The sequence below is a fragment of the Artemia sp. Qi Xiang Cuo genome, chromosome 1 (assembly GCF_049724085.1).
Source record: "Artemia sp. Qi Xiang Cuo chromosome 1, ASM4972408v1, whole genome shotgun sequence".
Classification (NCBI taxonomy): Eukaryota; Metazoa; Arthropoda; class Branchiopoda; order Anostraca; family Artemiidae; genus Artemia; species Artemia sp. Qi Xiang Cuo.
In genome coordinates, this window is record NC_142794.1 from 4,216,055 (window position 1) to 4,237,841 (window position 21,787).

Here is a 21,787-nt window from a genome sequence, read left to right on the forward strand (position 1 = left end):
TAGCAATTGGGAAACTGCATTCAAAATGATTTAAAATCATTTCATAAAGACGATCCTTTTTTTGTCAACATATGAAGAACTGTGTATATTGCAATATTTGCAATTGCATATTGCATCTGTCTGGTTTTTATGCAAAGTAACAAAAGAGACGAACATTAAAAAACAAGAGAATAGTGAAGAATTATGGTATGCAAAGTAATATTTGGCAGGGAAAGTCACTGGTGATAAATCGCTAGGGGTGGCACCGTGATTTCGTGATTTTCGGGGATTTGAGGAACCAAATTTTTTTTTGGGGTGACGCTTAGATTTTCTGGGAAATACCCGAAAATTCGAGGATAGTGCAAGCCCTGCTTGATTTCTAATCAGTAAAATCGAAATACTAAACCACACAGGAAAGAAAAGCTCCAACTTTGCGGTTGACACAATAAAGAATTGCCGCAAAATTAATTTAAAGTCAGCCGAACGCTGTCGGCGGCGTAGCGACACTTCGGTGGCGGTTTACTGGGCCTCTCGTCGGCGGCGTTCGGTCGATCCGCCGGCGCGGCGCCGGGGTCTACATACAGTTTAAATTATATGCAAACAATCTTATCCTATATGCTTAAACTCAATTTTACATGATTTTCTTGAAGCAAATGTCTTTTTATTGTATTCATATGTAACCTTTGAAGCCATACCATGTTCTATGTGGATAATACTCAAATTTGTCAAGTGCTGCTTAGCCGTCCTGTTTCTAAGATAGTTTTTAATTAACTAACTAATATGTATTGAAATATACCTTCAAGGCAATGATTTGGATAGGTGGCTTGTTTACTGTGTTCTTATACTACAAACAAAAGATAATGCAGTGCTAATAACTACATTTAATGCAGTTAATAACCACTTCAACTGAATGTTTTGAAGCATATAAGCTATGCACATATGCACATAAGGGGTGCAGCATATAAGTACCCCTTACAAACTCATTTCCAGGGTAGGCTGCCCCCCTTTAAATCTTTCTCTGCTTCCTAGCTAAATTGTATGAATATATATAAATTTACTGATTTTTATGTGAATTTGGGTAAGATCAGAGCAATTTTTTACAGTCTATTATTACTTTTGGTATTCAAAGCTCAGAATAGCACTTTCCAATAGTGTCTTCATGAAATTGTGACTACCTTTTTAAGGTTCTCAGATTAGACCTCCTCTTACTGGCTATACAACTTGGATGAGTCTGAAACAAATGCTTCAGTCTGTTACCTATGAGTAAGGTTACCCATAGACAGTTCTAAGGGAGGCAACCCTCCTCCTGTCATTCCACCTGTCCCCTCTTCTGTCCCTATTGCTCCCCAAACAAAGCCACACCTACCCTCTATTCCTAAACATTGGTGCATTCTAGAGCTGGAAAATTATGGTTCAAGTTTAATTTGATGAGATCAGAAAGTACCTTACAAGGCAGCACCCCCTACAAACTCATTCCCAGGGTAGGCTGCCCCCCTTTGAATCTTTCTCTGCTTCCTAGCTAAATTGTATGAATATGTATAAATTTACTGGTTTTTATGTGAATTTGGGTAAGATTAGAGCAATTTTTGGGTTTTCTCAACTAGGCTAATTTGCTAGTAAAAAGATGAACATAACACTCAATACACCTTTTAAGCTTTAACGGTAAATAAACTAATTGCCACCTTTGTAAATAAATCCTGCCTCCCACCCCTATATAGCCTCAGGCTATATACAACACTTTGCTCATATTTTTTTCAGCTGGGCTTTATTTAGTATTATGTCCAACTCTTAATAAGAAGTAAGCAAAAAAAAAAAAAAAAAAAAAAAAAAAAAAAAAAAAAAAAAAAAAAAAATGGAAACCAACAAAATTGCCAAAGTTTGTATGTATGTATCCCAGGACTGCCCAATCAAGGAGGCTGGGGTATATTTCTAAAGGCAGCAGTTACTATATTTGAAATCAATTTTAAAAGGCTCATCAAGTGGCATAATCATCTTTAGCTGGCAAATTAATTGAGAAAATCAAAATTTGTTATGATCAGAATAGTAAGAATAGGTTCATAATCAAATTGCAAGGAATGTACACTAAATCAACAAATGCAAAGAGTTTGACACTTCATCAGAAACAAAAGGGGAAAATTTTTGATGAATAGCTTTTTTCTATCTTAGAAAGTAGTGGTGCTTTGTGAATGAAACATTCTGGAATGTTACCAAAGCCTAAACTATGCTATTGGAAGTTATTTTGAAATATCAACCATCATCCCTTCCCATTCAAAAGGACATCAGCCTTTGATAAACTTCAAAGAAATTCCTGTTATGGAAGTAAAACTTTCAATAATAAATCTACATCACACACAAGGTACAACTTTACTATTTTCCGATTTATAAGGCTTAAAGAATTTCAAGTAAATGAAAAAAAAATATGGTAGCTTAAAATTCTACCCAAATTGATCACGATATCCTGGAAAATAAAACAATCTCTGGAAAGACTTATCCTCACAACTCTGCAAAAACTCTTGGGCATTCAAATTTTAGGGAGTGTACTAACATAAGACCCCCCCCCCAATGATTGCACAAAGCACCATTTTTGCAACTCCTTTGTGAAAATTCTAACCGGCCTCTTCAAGTATTAATATTTTTCTCAGCATGTTATCTTAAAGCTAGTTTTTTCCTTTATTTTTTCAGTATTCAGCATTTTGAGATTTGTACAACTCCTTTCTAAGAATTCCAACCGACGTCATCAAGGATGAATATTTTTGCTCTTTCCTACAGTTAATCTGTTTTTCTCTGCTTACTCAGCATATTATCACAAGCTCATCCTCATCTATTTATCTTTTCATATCTTTTTATATCATATCTTTTTATAAAAAACAACGGAAATTTAGGAAGAACATATATGTTTCTCTGTGTGCCAACTTTCGGTTTTCATTTATGATTAAAAAATTTTTTACAAGTTGTACAATTTCATAAAAATAGGCTATGGCTTTTCAAAAAGTGGTTTGCTACGCACTATAAATTTTTTAAGTCTTTAACTGAAAAAATCAAACCGCATGTGGCAACAAATCGTAAGTATAGAGGTGTCTTAGTCCATAACAGGCAGAACTAAAAAAAAGAGATTTAGGAAGAACACAGGTATTTCAAAAATTTATGTGTGCCAATATTTGGTTTACATTTATGGTTTAAATTTATTGCACAATTTACACAATTCGATGAAAACGGGGTACGGTTTTTTGAAAACTGGTATGGTATACACTATAAATTTTATAATTCTGTAATTGAATTTATAATCAAAATGCAGTTCTCACGTAAATAAGGAGATAGCACAAAGCACCATTACTTTACTGGTTCAATTTTTCTTTTAATTGGGGAAATGGGCACACAGAAATATATGATATGAAATCAATGAAAAAAGGTCAGTGTCAGTTGGTAAAAAAAAAACAGTAGAAAATTAAGTTGTTTTAATAGAAATATCATCAAAATGAGTTGGTAAAGTTGACCAGCCAGTCATTAAAATACATTGCCCCCCCCCAACATTTCAGCTAGTGAAAACTCTAACATAAGGTAGTTGCTAATTTTTGATATCTACAGGTTTTTCTTCCATTTTACAAACTTTCATCAAAGACATTTTAAGGTTTATCTTTTTTTAAATAGTTGATTTTATAAGCTAAATTTGTGTGCCACTGTGCCACATTCACAGATGAAACTTTTTTAGCATTAAGACATGGATTGTCAAAAATATCCCCTCAATTCAAGGTATTATTAGAAGAGATTCCACTTGTAACTAGAATGTAATTGTGGTGCAAGAGCAATTATTTACCTTATGTGTTTTAAATTAAATTTTTCAAGTTTAACTTAAGTGTCTGCTGTTCTTGCATGGTAGACTTTTGTAAAGTAGTTCACACAATTTGGTAAGAATTCTAAGCTGAATTATTTTTTTTTAAGAAAGGAACAATTTTTATAGAACTTTTCAGTCCTTCTAAGAGAGAAAGTATACAGGTGAGAACACCCTCCCAAATCTCTATTTGGATTTTAAATCATCTTTTCAAAGTTTCGTTCATCTAGCACACCATTTCATACAGCTAATTGTCCTTGCTCTGGGGAGCCAAAAATGGGTAGACACAGGCACTGAAGAATAAATTTCTTGGTCCTAATTTGGACTTCAGATCCATTCTTAAAAATTTTATTCACCTAGTAAAACAGTTTTAGTTTCATTAGGGGGCTTTGTTAAATTAATTTAACAAAGTTTTTCAAAGAAAAGTAAAGAGCCTAAAATGGCCAGAAACAAAGTCCTATAACGAAGTCAACTTTAAACCGAACGTGAATTACCGTGAAAGAAAAAATATCACCTAAAGTGAATAATCAAGTCAAGCTTCAACTTGTTGGCTTTTTCCTGGCCACTTTATTTTCAACAACAAATAATACATTACTATGAATCAATAAATGAAACCTATGATTAACAAATATTACAAGAAATAAGATTTGGTCTACCCTTCTCAAACTCCAGTAGCAGCGTGAGTGTCATTGGCGCTCACCTCCTCCCCCCCAAAAAATTAGTGATTTTTTTTTCTTTTTCAAAGAGGACTTACTTTAAAGCATATTCTTTGAATTTTTTGTGATGTTTTCCTGTGTATCCAACTTGAGCATTTTTTGTTTCAAATTCAATCGTTCTTTCTTTTTTCAATTTAATGCATGGAATTAATGACTTTGTTTTTGAAGCCTCACAGGATGTGTATACAGAATTATAAAAAGAAATTCGAATTTTTGCTAAAAGTTTTCTATACTTGTTCTTAGGTACCATTTCCTAACAGAACTTCATACTTTGGAAAAGGCACACTAACAATGACTATCTGTCAAGTTTAAAGTTCCTCCAGACCACCAGATCAACCACCAAAAAAATTAAATATTTCAGAATAAACTAATAGATTGATTGATTGATAATCCTTAAGTAAAGAGCTAAATTATTGAAGCTATTACATTATATTACATTACGTGGGATGATCTTTTCATGGAGGAATTTTTTATGGGGGAAGGGACATTGCTATAAAGGGGGCGCCGGATTTCCCAGCATTAATAAAAAAAAATGATCAGAAAGAAAATAATAAAAAGAACAACAATTTTTACAACTGAAAGTGAAGAGCAACATCAAAATTTAAAACGAACATAAATTAATGCATATATGATTGGGTTCGCCCCCTAGTCCTTACCTCGCTCTTTACGCTAAAGCTTTTTTTGTACTTCCATCAGATCTATTTATTCTAATTAACGGCCTTTATGGCCAAGGGTTCATTCTTAAAGAATTAAAATAAAATTTGAACTTTAACGTAAAGAGCGAGGCATTGACTAGGGTGCGAACCCTCTAATATACATAATAAAAATATACGAATATAGAAGTTCGTTACGTAAGTTAATTCGTAAGTTACGTCGGAACAAAATTTCGAGAAAGCCATTTAGCCAAAAAAATTAAATCAATATGCAAATTTCGTTTTAATTATTCATGTACGATGAGCCAAAATAAAAGCTGCATTAACTCAAAAACATTCAGAAAATAAATCAAAAAAAAGTTTTTTAACTGAAAGTAAGGAGCGACAGTAAAACTTAAAACGAACAGAAATTATTCCGTATATGAAAGGGGCTGCCCCCTCCTCAACCCCTCGCTCTTTATACTAAAGTGTTTTATTGCTTAATAATAAATAATAATAATAATAATAAATAAATTTGATGAAAGAAATTTTGTTATCTGAAAGAAATTTAAAGGGGACTTAAGCTAAGTTTGTTAATTTAATGAAGGTAAATTTGTCTTTCGTTTGATGTTTTGAATGAAAATACTAAAAGGTATTTTTCCATGAAAATGTCCCGCCCCCCAAAATGTATTTTTCAAAATCCAAGAGGGCGGGCAAATACCCTTACCTGCACCCCCTCTCCCAGTTAACGCGACTTTAGAGAAGTTCAAGACAAAAATGCTCGGGACTGCAATACTTTCCGATGCTCAAAACGATACCACAAATATGATACTGAGGGATATTGTTTTGAATAGTCTGGAAGACTGTCAAAACTTCCAATACACAAATATTAAGCCCTGACTTCATTATGGCTTTTTCAGGCGAAGTCAGCCGAGTAAAAATAGCTTTGGGATCATCGAAAAAAGACGTATCTGAAAAAAGCCACTTCAAATGCGCTTGATTTGCCTTTTTGAATCTTAAAAAGTACCAATGGAGACTGGGACTGCCTGAAAAAGTCAAAAACCACATGCGACTTTGCCTGAAAAGCCATAATGAAGAGACGGCCTTCATTATACTCTTTGTTACATCATTGCATGAAATGCTGTCGCAGCATTTACCGATACCAGCAAAGAACCAATGTTATTCGTAGTATGAAGTTGTTGCACTCATGTTCAGAATGCAGTCGCGTCCAAGATGTGACTATTTACCCTGCTTTTATTGATATGATTTATAGCATGATTATTAGAATATAAGTAATAGTATGTGTCATGCTCTTGCTCAGTGATTTGGATATCTAAGTTGTAAAATCTGCTTGGTTTTAAAAGAAAAAGAATATGTTGAAAATATCATTCCAGTAATATTACATATAATTTATTTTCAGTTGCTGAATCACATAGTCAGAAATTAGAAGAAAGCTATAAAAGTTTGGAGAAACAGCGAAATGAAGAGAAAGAATCCTGCTCGACACAAACCTCGAAACTTAAATCAGAATTTGAATCCATAAAGTCCCTGCACAAAAAGGATCTTGAGTCATTACGGCAAGAAATCAACTCTTTAAAGGTTAGTTTTGTCAAGCTAGTTTTTTTTAAGGTTAAAGGTCAGTAAAAAAACTTAAGGGAACTGTTCCTGCTTTGGAACAGCTCCTGGTGCTTTGCCAAGCCTCGGTGCGGTTAGAAGGGTTTTATGCAGACGTTAGTCCCTGTACAAAAGGATCTTGAGTCATTGCGCAAGAAATCAACTTTTTAAAGGTTAGTTTTGTACCAGTTAATTTGTTAAAGGTCCATGTTAAAGGGCTGTTAAAGGTTTGTTGAAGGTCCATATAGTCCCTGTATAAAAAAGGTCTTGAGTTATTAGGATAACAAATTAACTCTTTAAAGGTTTTTTTTGTACAAGTTAAGTTAGTTTGGCTATTAGGCTTGGATTTTTCTTCGTTTTCTTGTCTCTTTTCTTGCAACGGAATATGCAGGCAAGGAAGCCAGTGGATTTTTTCTGGGGGGGTAGGATTTTTTCTGGAGGGGGTAGGTCTGTAGACAGTCTTTAAGAGGAACAAAGACTTAAGATTTTTTTTTTGTGCCAGAAATGTGTTGTGTTTGTTTTTCGTTTTACAGGGTTTTTCACTTTGTTTGTAGTTTGGGTCTTTCCCAAGAAGGGGGGGGGGCAGATAATACTCTGCCTTTTTCTCTACCAAGTGCAAATGATGCTATAATCTTTGGGGAATAACGGGTACGGTAACCCCACTCTTATTCGTGGTTTAATTCTGTTCATTTGAAGTTTGACATGATCATTCATTTAATTTCTGCTCAATACAGAAATAAGAGTTTACCGTATTAGGGCTCTAATTTTTAAGTTTGACGTTATTATTTATTTTAATTTCTGTTTTATTTTGTATTTCCTTTATTTATTCGCAATGGTATCTGTTCATTTTATGTTGAACTTATTATATGATTTGGTTTTAATAGGGCTTTTTTACTTTTCTTTCAAATTTTTTTTTTAAAAACATTCTTTAAAATTAATTTTTATTTTTTTAGCTGAAATGTTTTTTATTATGAGTAATTTTAGAAAATATTTATGAAGTTATCCCTGCTTTTTTGCTGAAAAGCTAGAATGTTAAATTACAATTAGATTTTAGTCATACTTTGAATATTCAGTCATAATGCTCAATCAGCCATAGTTATGTGTAATAGTTTCTTAATAAGAATTTTATTATAAAATTCTGGATTGAGAAGAAGCTTTATTTTTAATCATACAGATCATAAATCTGCATAATTGTTGGCCTTCTTTAAGGTTGAATCCATATAGGTCGTCTATCTTGGGCCAAACGAAGAGCAGGTCATTCCAGAATGGACTGTGATAAGGTCATAAGAAAGCACTTAAAGGAAATTGGAATTTCTTAGGAGGGCGTAAAGAGGGAATAATTGAATAGGTTCTGATGGAGGAGGAGCGTGTCCAGTTGTGTCGGCCTCAGGGGGTTTGGTGTTGGGGTGGTTAGTAGTAATAGTAGCATAGGATTGAATGAATCCTTACTCCCTTCCTGTGAACAACCTTGAATTCATACTTGTCTTAATCCATCATTCTATTAAAAGAATCTTTTCGTGTTTTGTTTTGGTGTAACTGTTAGTTTTTTTTTAAATAAATGCATCTCATGGCCATTACTAAAAACGAGTTATGTTTTGTTGCCAGAAAAAAGAAGAAAAATTATGCTATGGATCAATGCAACCAAATTTGTTTCTTAAATATTGTATATTCTTTGAGGCCCTCTTGGCCTTATCTACATGCCCTGTAAGTTTTAAACGTATCAGCGAGTAATACATTACGAATTTTTGTCATATGAGTTGATATAACCAAATTTTTCTTCCAAGATCTGTTGTTGTCATTGATGCGTCCTTGTTCTACTCTACTTACCCAGAAAGTCTTGAACGGATTGGAAATAGACAATTATTGGCCCTTTTGGAGGTGTCACGAATCGATACAACCCAATTTTTTCAACACTAGCGATCATAGGCAGCGCGCTAGCGCTGCCTAAGTAAAGAACGATATGGGCACAATGTGTTTTTTTTTCTCCACCCGGGCACTTCGTATCGAAGGAGTTGTTGTAGAAACTTTGAAAAGAGCTAATTCAATTAAAAATTGGAGTGGCTAGTGCCCATTTTAATAGTCGAAAGTGATTGGTGGGCAACTAGCACCGCCCCCACGCCCAGTACTCCCCCAAACACCACCAATCAAAATTTTGAGATAACCATTTTGTTCAGCGTGGCTTATTTTCAGATAGAAAATATGTTTTGAGAGGACAGTCCCCCACTACTCTCACGGTAAGGGCTTTAAGTTATGCCCCGAGGGCATATACGGTTTTATAGAAGGTGTTGTCGTAGAAACTTCAAAACATGCTCATTCGATTGGAAATTCAAAGAGCTAGTACCCTTTTTAATAGTCGAATGATTGGAGGGCAACTAGACCCCTCTCCCCACATGCCCATCATTCCCCCAAATACATCCAATCAAAATTTTGAGAGAGCTATTTTGTTCACCGTAGTTGATTCCCAGATAGAAAATATGTTTTTGAGGAGGTCACTCCCCCATAAGCCCCAAGGCAAGGATTTTACGTTATGCCCTGGGGGGATATCAGGTATGTGCATACTGTTTAGTCAAAGGACCTACAATAAAGGTTCATTCAATTGAAAATTTAAATAACTACTGCTCTTTTTAATAGTCAAAAGTGATTGGAGGGTAAAAAGCCCCTCCCCCCGCGTCCATTTTACCCCCAAATACATCAAATCAAAATTTTGAGATAGCCAGTTTGTTCAGCGTAGTTGATTTCCCGATAGAAAATATGTTTTTGAGGAGGACACACCCTCACAACCCTCAGGGCAAGGGTTTTAAGTTATACCCTTGGAGTATCTAAGGTTTTTATAGAAGGCGTTGTTTTAGAAACTTCAAAACCGGCTCATTCGATTGGAAATTCAAAGGGCTAGTACCCTTTTTAATAGTCGAAAGTGATTGGAGGGCAACTAGCCTCCCTCCCCAACGCCCATCATTCCCCCAAACACATCCAATCAAAATTTTGAGATAGCCATTTTGTTAAACGTAGTTTCAAGTTCTGGAAATTAGGTTTTTGAGGATGAGAACCTCCTCACAGCCCTCAGGACGAGGGTTGTAAGTTATGCCCTGGGGGCATATAAAGTTTTTATAGAACGCGTTGTCGTAGAAACTTCAAAAAGGGCTCATTTGATAAGAAATTGAAATGGCTTGTGCCCTTTTTAATAGTCTAAAGTAAAAACTAACACCCCTTCCACGCCCACCATTTCCCCAAACACATCCAATCAAAATTTTGAGATAGCCATTTTGTTTGACGCAGTTAAAGTTCAGGAAATTATACCTTTGAGCAGGGCACTCCCCTCACAGTCTTCAGGGCAAGGTTTATAAGTTATGCCCTGGGGGCATATAAGGTTTTTATTTAAATTTTTGTCATAGAAACTTGAAAAAGGGCTCATTCGATTGGAAATTCAAAGGTGTAGTGCCCTTTTTAATAATCGAAAGTGATTTGAGGGCAACTAGCCCCCCTCTCTCCCTCACCTTTTCCCTAAACATATCCAATCAAAATTTTTAGATAGCCATTTTATTCAGTGTTTTGGATTTCCAGATAGAAATTATGTTTTTTAGGAGGACACTCCCCCACAGCCCTCAGGGTAAGGGTTGTAAGTTATGCCTGGGGGCATATAAGGCTTTTACTGAACGCGTCGTCGTAGAAACTTCAAAAATGACTCATTCAATTGGAAATTCAAATGGCTAGTGCCCTTTTAATAGTCGAAAGTGATTGGAAGGCAACAAACACCCCTTCCACGCCCACCATTTCCACAAACATATCCGATCAAAATTTCTTGATAGCCATTTTGTTCCACGAAGTTTAAAGTTCAGGAAATTATACCTTTGAGCAGGACACTCCCCATAGTCTCCCCATTTGCGCTTTACTGAAAAAAGTATAAATTTTTTTACTTTTATAACTTTAATAAATCAAATAATATTAAGATTTTGATTACTAAATATCAGTAAATGTATATTAAACTGACAATGCACATTCATTTGTATTTTTTTCAGTAAAGTGCAAATTATGTTCTGGCCTTGGGAAGGCATAAGGATTTTGAGCCAAACCTATGTTAATTTCTTCTCGTTTTTTAGTCTGAATCGGTTATTTATTTTAGATCATGTTCGTTTTGGGGTTCATATATTTATCGATTCTAATTTGTGGAAGTTTCACGCTAGGTAGATTATTTTATTTTATTTTTGCTCATTTTTTGTTTAATGGAGTTCTTTACTTTTCTTTGAAAAACTTATTTTGTAGAAAAAGTTTTTTTAATTAATTTTAGGAAAACCCTGATTAAACCCCCGCTATAGAAAGATGATAAGAGTGAGTGTGGTAATTATAGAGCACGTTACTTAGTGTGATATAACTTTTAGACTGAGAGATGGTTTAGACAAAGATTTAAGAGAAGAATAGTTCAGTTTTAGGAATGGTAGAGGGTGTATCGACCGAATTTTCACTCTTAGGTCAATAATTGAGAAGGGCCAGAGTCATTAAACACCTTTAGTACTCAGGTTTATAGATTATGCGGTAGCGTTCGATTCAGCTGACAGAAGAGGTTTAGCGAAGGTCTTATCTCTGTATGGTATACTAGACACATACATTTAAGTTATTAGTGCTATTTATGAGAATAACACTGCTGCCGTTAAGTTAGGAAATGAGATTAGCAGCTGGTTTCGTATTAAATCAGGAGTTAAACAGGGTTGTGCTCTATCCCCCTTAATATGGATCATTTTGATGGACTTTGTCTTAAAGAGCACAGGAAAGGCAATGGAAGACCACGGAATCAAATTGAGAAGAAAAAGTTCCTGGACTTAAATTATGCTGATGATTTAAGCATCCTAGATGAAAGTGTGAGCAAAATGAATGAACTTTTAGAGGTTTTGCGGGTTCAGGGTGCTAGAATAGTTTAAAAATTAATGTTAAGAAGGCTAAGTCGGAAAGGCTAAGAATAAGAAAAGATGAAAGGTGACGATGGGGAGTGAAAAGATCGATCAAGTGGACAGCTTCACTTACCTTGGTAGTATCATAGGCAGCGCGCTAGCGCTGCCTAAGTAAAGAACGATGTGGCCACAATGTGTTTTATTTTTCTCCATACCCGGGCACTTCGTATCGAAGGAGTTGTCGTATAAACTTCGAAAAGGGCTCATTCGATTTGAAATTGAAGTGGATAGTGCCCTTTATATTATTCGAAAGAGATTGGTCGGCAACTAGCCCCCCCCCACGCCCATTATTTTTTCCAAAAAATAAAAACAAAACTGGGAGATAGCCATTTTGTTCAGATTAGTTGATTTTCAAATGGAAAATACCTTTTTGAGGAGGACACTCCCCCCCAACCCTCGGGGCAAGGGTTTTTTAAGTTATGCCCTGGGGGCATATGAGGTTTTTATAGAAGGCGTTGTCGTAGAAACTTCAAAACGGGCTCATTTGATTTGAAATTCAAAGGGCTAGGGCCCTTTTTAATAGTCGAAAGTGGTTGGAGGGCAACTAGCCCCCCCCCCCTATGCCTATCATTCCCCCAACCACATCCAATCAAAATTTTGAGATAGCCATTCTGTTCAGCGTAGTTGATTTTCAAATAGAAAATATGTTTTTGAGGAGGACACTCCCCCCAACCCTCAGGGCAAGGGTTTTAAGTTATGCCCTGGGGGCATATAAGGTTTTTATAGAAGGTGTTGTCGTAGAAACTTCAAAACAGGCTTATTCGATTGGAAATTCAAAGGGCTAGTGCCCTTTTAAATAGTCGAAAGTGATTAGAGGGCACCTAGCCCCCCCCACGCCCATCATTCCCCCAAACAAATTCAATCAAAATTTTGAGATAACCATTTTGTTCAGCGTAGGCTAGTTGATTTCCAGATAGAAAATATGTTTTTGAGGAGGACACTCCCCCGCAACCCTCAGGGCTAAGGTTTTAAGTTATGCCCTGGGAGCATATAAAGTTTTTATAGAATGCGTTGTCGTAGAAACTTCAAAACAGACTCATTTGATTGGAAATTCAAAGGGCTAGTGCGCTTTTTAAAATTCGAAAGTGATTGGAGGGCAACTAGCCCCCCACGCCCATCATTCCCCCAAACACATCCAATCAGAATTTTGAGATAGCCATTTTGTTCAGCGTAGGCTAGTTGATTTCCAGATAGAAAATATGTTTTTTAGGAGGACACTCCTCCACAACCCTCAAAGCAAGGGTTTTAAGTTATGCCCTGGGGACATATAAGGTTTTTATAAGAACGCGTTGTCGTAGAAACTTCCAAACAGGCTCATTCGATTGGAAATTCAAAGAGCTAGTTCCCTTCTTAATAGTCGAAAGTGATTTGAGGGGAACTAGCCCCTCCCCCACGCCCATCATTCCCCCAAACATATCCAATTAAAATTTTGAGATAACCATTTGTTCAGCGCAGTTGATTTCCAGATAGAAAATTCGTTTTTGAGGAGGTCACTCCCCAACAACCCTCAGGGCAAGGGTTTTAAGTTATGTCCTGGGATATATAAGGTTTTTATTGATGGCGTTGTCATAGAAACTTCAAAAGGGGCTCATTTGATTGGAAATTCAAAGGGCTAGTGTCCTTTTTAATTGTTGAAAGTGAATGGAGGGTAACTAGACCCCCCCCCCCACATCCATCATCCACCCAAACACATCCAATCAAAATTTTGAGATAGCCATTTTGTTTAGCGTAGGCTAGTTGATTTCCAGATAGAAAATATGTTTTTGAGAAGGACACTCCCCCTTAACCCTCAGGGCAAGGGTTTTAAGTTATGGTCTGGGAGCATATAAGGTTTTTATAGAAGATGTTGTCGTAGAAACTTCAAAAAAGGCTAATTCGATTGGAAGTTCAAAGGGCTAGTGCCCTTTTTAATCGTCGAAAGTGAATGGAGGGCAGCTAGCCCCCCCCCCTGCCCATCATTCTCCCAATCACATCCAATCAAAATTTTGAGATAGCCATTTTGTTCAGCGTAGTTGATTTTTAGATAGAAAATATGTTTTTGAGGAGGACACTCCCCCACAACCCTCAGGGCAAGGGTTTTAAGTTATGCCCAGGGGGCATATAATGTTTTTATAGAAGGTGTTGTCTTAGAAACTTAAAAAAAACTCATTCGATTGGAAATTCAAAAGGCTAGTGCCCTTTTTAATAGTCAAAAGTGATTGGAGGGCAACTAGCCCCCCTCCCCCCATGCCCATAATTTCCCCAAACACATCCAATAAAAATTTTGAGATAGCCATAATGTTCAGCGTAGTTGATTTACAGATAGAAAATATGTTCTTGAGGGGGATACTCCGCCACAGCCCTCAGGGCAAGGGTTTTAAGTTATGCCCTGGGGGCATATAAGGTATTTATAGAAGAAGTTGTCGTAGAAACTTCAGAAAAGGCCTCATTGGATTTGAAATTCAAATGGCTAGTGTCCTTTTTAATAGTCGAAAATGACTAGTAATATTTTTAGTAGCTGTTTTTGTTTAGACCAGGGCCCTCCGTATCCAATGACCTGTCGTTGGAACATCGAAAAGAGCTCATTCGATAGAAATTAGAAAGGGCTGGTGCCCTTTTTAATATTCGAAAGTGATTGGATGGCAATTAATTTCCCTTCGTCGCCTACCATCCCATTGGCCCATTATGTTTAAAAACAAAATTTAGCCTCAAAACTCAATAATAATTCACTGCGATAAGTCTAATTACCAATAAGGCATCTCAGCAGTATCCCAAGAACGACTGAGGGTATTATGTTCAAACTTTCGAGGCTACTTCTGCTCTTAAAATTTAACCAAATCAAAATAGTGCAATTGTATCAAAGCTATCAAAGAAAGTAAACAGATTTTTTTGCGAATGGTATCAAGTTTTCCATTTCAGGTCAACTAGAGGAGGTATGAAACTAAGTTAAACAGTACTATTTGTGTCCAGATTTTTAAAATGGTGTATGTTGTTAAAAATTGCTAAAAAATTTTCTCTAGCATACAAATAGCAGGCCAAACTATAAAGTCTTAAAAAAAGAAAAGATTTAAATTGTTATTTTCCTTTTCCCTGAAAAGACTGTCAATATAAAACGAACAGAAATTAATTAAAATAAACTTTTTCCACAAAATAAGTTTTTCAAAGAAAAGTAAAGAACTCCATTAAACAAAAAATGAGCAAAAATAAAATCAAATAATCTAGAAAGCTCGAAACTACCACAAATCAGCATCGATAAATAAATGAAACCCAAAACGAACAGAAATTACAATAATTAACCGAGTCAAACTCAAAACGAGCTGAAATTAACATCAATTGGGCGTAAAACCCCTATGCCTTCCCATAGCCAGAACATAATTTGCACTTTACTGAAAAAAATATAAATGTGTTTACTTTTATAACTTTAATAAATCAAAAAATATTAACATTTTGATTACTAAATATCAGTATATGTATATTAAACTGACAATGCACATTCATTTGTATTTTTTCAGTAAAGTGTAAATTCTGCTCGTTTTGAGTTTTACTCGGTTATTTATTTTAATTTTTGTTCGTTTTGGGTTTCATTTATTTATCGATACTGGTTTGTGGTAGTTTCGAGCTTAGTAGATTATTTGATTTTATTTTTGCTCATTTTTTGTTTCATGGAGTTCTTTGCTTTTCTTTGAAAAACTTATTTTGTGGAAAAAGTTGTTTTTAGTTAATTAATAGTAGAGACGGTGGAGCATGATGTTAAAAGTAAAAAAGTGAAGGCATAGGATGTTCCTTCACTGTTGAAAAAGGTTTGGAAGAATAGTAAGATAAGTCTGCAAACCTAGATAAGAATATTGGAAGCTACAGTGAAGGCAATGGTCAAATATGGCCCTGAAGCTTGGGCACTCCGAAAAACGGGGGAAGACGTTTTCCAGAGAAATTGTCTACGGATTGTTTAGGGTACCCAGCTGACTGACCGTATTTCAAACAGTAGGGTGTACGAAAAGTGTGGGTCAATACCGCTTTCAAGGGCTATAATGAAAGAAAGGTTGAGGTGGCTAGGGCATTTTGTGCGGATGAAGGATGACAGATTGCCAAAGATCGTCCTTTTGGCCAACCGTGTTGGGCTAAATGGAAAGCATGTCGTCCGCGTTGGGAGGATATCGTAAAGGAAGATATAAGGGAAATGGGAACTTCTTGGAAGGGTGTAAAGAGGAGGCTTTAAATAGATTAGGATGGAGGAAGAGTGTGCGTAGCTGTGTTGGCCTCGACGTTTTGGTGCTGCGGTGAGTTTTTAGTAGTAGTAGTAGTAGTAGTATTCCTCTCTTAGGATCCTTTAGCCTATTATCTATGTCCAGTATGGTGCAAGTCAATTGAAGATAAAGAAAAGTATGAGCCTTTTTCACTGTCTACTTGGTCTTTAAGTTTCAAGCCAGTCGAAAAAAAAACAACTGTTTTTCAGATATTCTTGCATCCTAAATTGATGTAACTATAGATATAAGTTTTTAGTAGTAGTAGTAGTATTCCCGTCTTAGGATCCTTTAGCCTATTATCTATGTCCAGTATGGTGCAATTCAATTGAAGATGAATAAAAGTATGAGCCGTTTTTACTGTCTATTTAGTCTCTAAGTTTCAAGCCAATAAAAAAAAACAGTTTTTCAGATATTCTTGCATCCTAAATTGATGTAACTAATTATTTTTAGCTTTATTTGTTTTTATTTGGTGGGCCAAGGGGACTTCTTGGTGGGCCAAGGTGGGCCAAGTCGATGATTTTGGAGAAGAGGGGCGAATTTGAAAAAAAGTGAAAAGAGGTAATTTACACAAAAAAGTGTAAGACAATTCTTGAAAAGTTTTACAAATTGAGTTTTTTTAGGGGGAGGCAAGAGAATCATAGCCCTTCCCCCTGTGGACATGTCTGTTTTTAAGTTTTAAAGGCTAGGGGGCCAGAATATTGAAATGAATAAAAATAATGAATCTACAAGAAAAGACACATGAATGTACAATAAGAAGAACTTGTGGATTCTTCACTTAAAAAAAATCCCTTATCTCACATATTTTGTATCAAAAGCTCTAATTTTTAAATACTTCTTTAGATAAGAAAACACAAAGTGATGCATTTAAGAAAAGAGAAACTCTTAAATTTCTTAAGAACCTGATAAGGTTGGAGGAAAGTGGTTGAATTAATCGATGAACTTTGCTGTATTTAAAAGAGTAGAGTTTAATCTTAAAAAAAAACACACATAAAAAAGATCATAAAACGCTTTTTGAACTACCGCGTGTGAGTGGAATTGAACAAAATCATTTGTGCAGCGGTGGAATTCTAACGAATTCCTAAAACTAGCCTTGGACCATTCCTCTGGAAAAAACTAAACACACCTTCCTCCCCGTTTCGAATATCATAATCAAATTTCTAAGTTTTTTCTTCCTATTCTACCAAACCTTCTTTCAACTGCAAAAGACGTCATGCGCCTTGGTTAGCGTACTTTTATATCTTCAGAGGATTGTCCATGCTATTAACGCTACCTAGGTCATTGACAATGAGATTTTGCTAATACGAAGATCTGGCAAGCCTAATTTGAACCAATCAGAATTTTCATAGAATCTTTCAGCCAATCAGAAATTCTTCAAAAAATCGAATTGGTCCTAATTAGCGCTAGCTAAACTTTGGTATTGGTGAAACCAGGTATGGAAGAAGTTCCTAAGCTGCTAGTAGCAGGATTAGACAGAATTCCTAAAGCTGCCGACACTTTAGCAGCGCAACTTGTGTTTTGACAGCTTTTCTTTGAGCAAAAAGTATCTTTATATATGAAAACTACCTAGTAGCATTGCTACTATGCTACCCCACTTTTTGCACGGCGGAGTGAAACTTTGTTGTGAAAGAGCCTTATGTGAATAATCCACTCGTTCAGTTTCTCGGTAACTAATATCTCCTATTCGCCTTCACCCTGAACGATTAAGACCCATCCTCACTTCCCTCCCTGATGGCAGCAAAATTAGTCTCCTACATAGCTTTGCACTTTCTTGTTTTGTCGGCTGGATCAAGTGTCTATTCATATTCCTTATAATCCATAAAACTCAGAACTAATGATGTCGGATGATTCAAACATCTTTCAGTTATGGAGTGATCTGCCATGATTTTTTATTATTATTGTTTTTTTTTTCAGTTATCCAAGGATAAGGCACTAAAACAGCTTATCGAAGAGAAGGAAAAATACGAAAAAGAATTCATAAGTTTAAAATCTGATTCTAGAAATGCGCGCGAAGAGGAGAGAAGCTTAAAGGCAAGTGAATTTAGGTGTTTAGTAGTTTCTTATAGTTAATTAGATTTCTTGCTGTGTTGGAATATGGATAAAATATAATCATATAATGTTTACCCTTTGCTATACATTTGCTTAAACAAAGGGTTGTATTTCTGCCTTTATAAGCTTGAAAGGTGTATCTTAAGAAACGATAATACAGACAATGGAGATTTTAATGAAGCCAGCTTCAACTTCAATTTAATAAACGACTCACTTTTCTAAGGATTTAAGACTTCAGGTGTTTTTACCCTTCAATCACTAAATGGTATGAATGCATATATTTCTGTATTAGATTAAAGCCTCTAGACTTCTAAGGTCCTTGCGTTGACCCTGCCGGGTGTTACTACAACTGTGTTCCAACTCTGGGTCTTGTATTACCAAGCCGAGATCAAACCCATTGCGCCACCACAGGACAAAAACGCATACCCTTGCAGGGTATCACTAGGAGAAAGCATCATTAACATTGATAGTGTTACTGAATAACTGAATTTCATAAGTTTTTGATATATATATATATATATATATATATATATATATATATATATATATATATATATATATATATATATATATATATATATATATATATATATATATATATATATATATATATATATATATATATATATATATATATATATGCATGTATAATATATATCAAGCACGGATCCAGAACCGTAATTTGGGGTGGGGGTGGCAGTGCCAAAAGGAGAAGGTCTAACATCCCCCCCCCTACAATTTAGTTCAAAATAATTGACATAAGGCCGGGTTTTCTATCTACGTAATGTAACGCAACGGGAGATCTCATTTTGCCACTTACGCAAGGCATTGGGAAACCTAGTCGAGGACGTGATTGCTGCTAAACATCGATATCCGTTGGCCAATCAGTGGCGACCCCAGTCAAAGGGAAGGTTACGCACTCGTTGCCTATTGCATTTGGTAAGTTGTAATATTTTCGATTGCTCTTTGATACCATCACGGTGCTGTAAGTTTGTAATTTAAGATGAATAGATAATCTAAGCATCTGAACATCAACGTGAAAGGCTCCTATAAAAATAGGACAAAAGAATAAAAAAAATACTCTCTGAAAATACAATGTTCGAGAACACACCCATTGTTTAAATGACAATGTTTGACGATGGGGGGGGGGGGGTATTTCTTATGTTGTTACCGGTATCTTTTGGCTAAGGGTGCTCAAAAGCGAAGAAAAAGGGCAAGGAATAAGAAAAGGCCTAGTCAGTTGGCTGGGGAAAAAGACAAGCTTTACTGATGCTGCAAAACTTATTCCAATCAAGGTGAAAAGCAGACGCGGCAAAAGATCGGCAGAAGATAAACAGTACGTTTTGATGCAGTGGACAACAAACTCTTGAGCCAGTTTGTTTTCTTGTCCAAATTTTTCCTCTATGAGACTAGACGAGAACTTAATCAAGTTCAGAATATGATGTCAAGAAAAACAGGACGAATGGGTACAGGGGTTGATAAATGGTGCTAGTATACCTAGCCCTAGTAGCAGGAAATGCATCTTCTAAAGAATATTACTGCTCAAAGGAGCAAAAGATAGTTTGCCTTATGGTGCCCTGCAACGGGTACAACATATGAGAAAAAATAAGTATAACCAGGTCTCATGTCAAGGGAGATGTGAAATATACTCACTTAACTATTGCCATAGACTTGGCAGAAGAAATTGAGGAGTGAAATTTCCGACTCCCGATCGGTATGAAGCACAGTTCATATAATTATCCAGAATGATCATTCCCTATCTCACCCATTATAAAAACCCGGACCGGGGTGCGAGTGCTCCAGAGAACGTAGAAACATAAGCGGCATCAGATCTTTTCACGGGTAGACAAGTCAGACGCGAAACAATCGGAAACAAGTGGAAACCCGCTATTACGAATAATGCACTTTGTAACCAAGTCAGACGCGAAACAATCGGAAACAAGTGGAAACCTGCTAACACACTGATCCATAACTGCACGAAGAAGTGGGAGGAGCTTTTTGTTCGCACCGAGAACGAAGACCAGAAATGATCTGCGATAAGCTTATGATCTGGATAATTAAATAAACTGTGGTATGAAGCGACACATGATTCTTAAATCTCTTTGCAATAGGGTGCTAAGCCATTGAACATAAAGAAAGATACAACCTCGACCCTTATAATAGATGACAAGCCGGTATCTTTATCGCAACTCTAAGCTATTTCAGTGCCACCAAATGAGGCAGACATTAGATTGCTGGCAGATGAATTGGCATCATTGTAAGGGTGCTTCATATAATGCTCTGTGGCTGCTAGCAATGAGGTAAAAATTTATACCGTTGGCTAAGAAGTCTTCATTTTTGTCAAGTTGTGATGGAAACAAAATTATTCCATTTGGACGTATTATTACGTGCACTTCATCTGTGTCTCTGTCTCCGAGGAACAGTGATAAATGATGCCAACCTTTACATGCTTATACAGGCTTCTTGTCACTGTCCAACCTTCTTGTCTTGGGTCTGCACTTCCTTTGGCCTTCCCTCACAGCACAGAAACGTTTCAGTCTTGCGTTTATAAAACATATCGTCTTTGAACAGTTTTATTGCGTTGATATGTTTCATTGTTTTTATATCAGAAAACGATCAATTTTTCAGTCCTTATTTCTCTTATACAGTAATCAACAGCATAATTTATGAAGAATTCTTAAAATTTTCGTTTGGGGGGGGGGATCACCCCCATCGCCTCCCCCTTGTATCCGCCTGATATATATATATATATATATATATATATATATATATATATATATATATATATATATATATATATATATTGTAGTAACTTTTATATATATTATATAAATGTATCAAATTATATAAACGCGTTTATCAAAAGAAGAAAAATTATAGGCTGCAGATTTCTGTCTTGAAAAGAAAAAAACAATTAATAACATACGCATCAATAAAATTGCCAAAGCAGACAAGAAAAAATTAGGCAAATTAAATTTTAAAGCTGCATCCATGTTTAGCTTTGTCGGAAATCCCGTAAGATCATTTGACCTATAATAATTTTGCGGTTAAAATATTAATAAAAGAATCCAGGAGAATGGGCGGCAAATCGTGCAAATAGAGTATTCAAAGTTAAGGGTTCAAAGATACATTTTAGCAGAGAGGTGGACATGTAACCACTTTTTCAAATCAGAATCATGGCCCCAGAGGGACCTCAAGCTCATTCTCTCCTCTAAACGTGTATACGAAGTTTTTGAATTAGGATCATTTAGGGAATTGCCCTTGGGGATCAAACATTATTCATTTAAAATTGATTCAATGATTAATTTTAATTAGTATAAATCATGCCTATTTGAAATCTGACCAAAAATTTTGAAATTTGAAGAGTCAAAAAACTCAAAATTTGCATGCAGTGATGACATGGTATATGCTGCCTCAGGGACTGGGCATTCAAATTATGAAATAGCCTACTTAAAACAAGTCTTCAAAGATTGATTTCTGGTATAAAGGGGTACAAGTTACACCATGCTAAAATTAAAACCATGCAAGGAGTTAACTCCGTATAGCTGCTGATCTTAGGGCTCTTGCCTCCAATTCTTTAACCTTGTGTATATAGGCATGCTGCCAGAGTTGGACTGGGGCCAGAAAGACCATTGAAGATGACTGTATTTGTCCATTTTTTTGGGGGGGATGGGTTTTGCCTCTTAAAAAACATCGTTAAAATAATTTTTTGTTGTTGTTTTTTTTTATGTTAAGCCCTCCAAAATATATTAAGGTTGATGAACAGGTCCTTTGGGCTTTAATGCACAGTTTAATGAATAGCAGA

At 35.8% G+C, this 21,787-nt stretch overlaps 1 protein-coding gene across 3 annotated transcripts in view; it reads left to right on the forward strand.

The window, feature by feature from the left end:
• Positions 1–21,787, forward strand: part of LOC148955922 (uncharacterized) — a 63,494-nt gene that overhangs the window by 9,184 nt on the left and 32,523 nt on the right. For all 3 annotated transcript variants that reach the window (XM_089093211.1, XM_089093227.1, XM_089093218.1), the window contains exons 2-3: positions 6,577–6,755; positions 17,848–17,964. In XM_089093211.1, the coding sequence (XP_088949337.1) occupies positions 6,577–6,755; positions 17,848–17,964 (296 nt within the window). The remainder of the gene's footprint in view (positions 1–6,576; positions 6,756–17,847; positions 17,965–21,787) is intronic.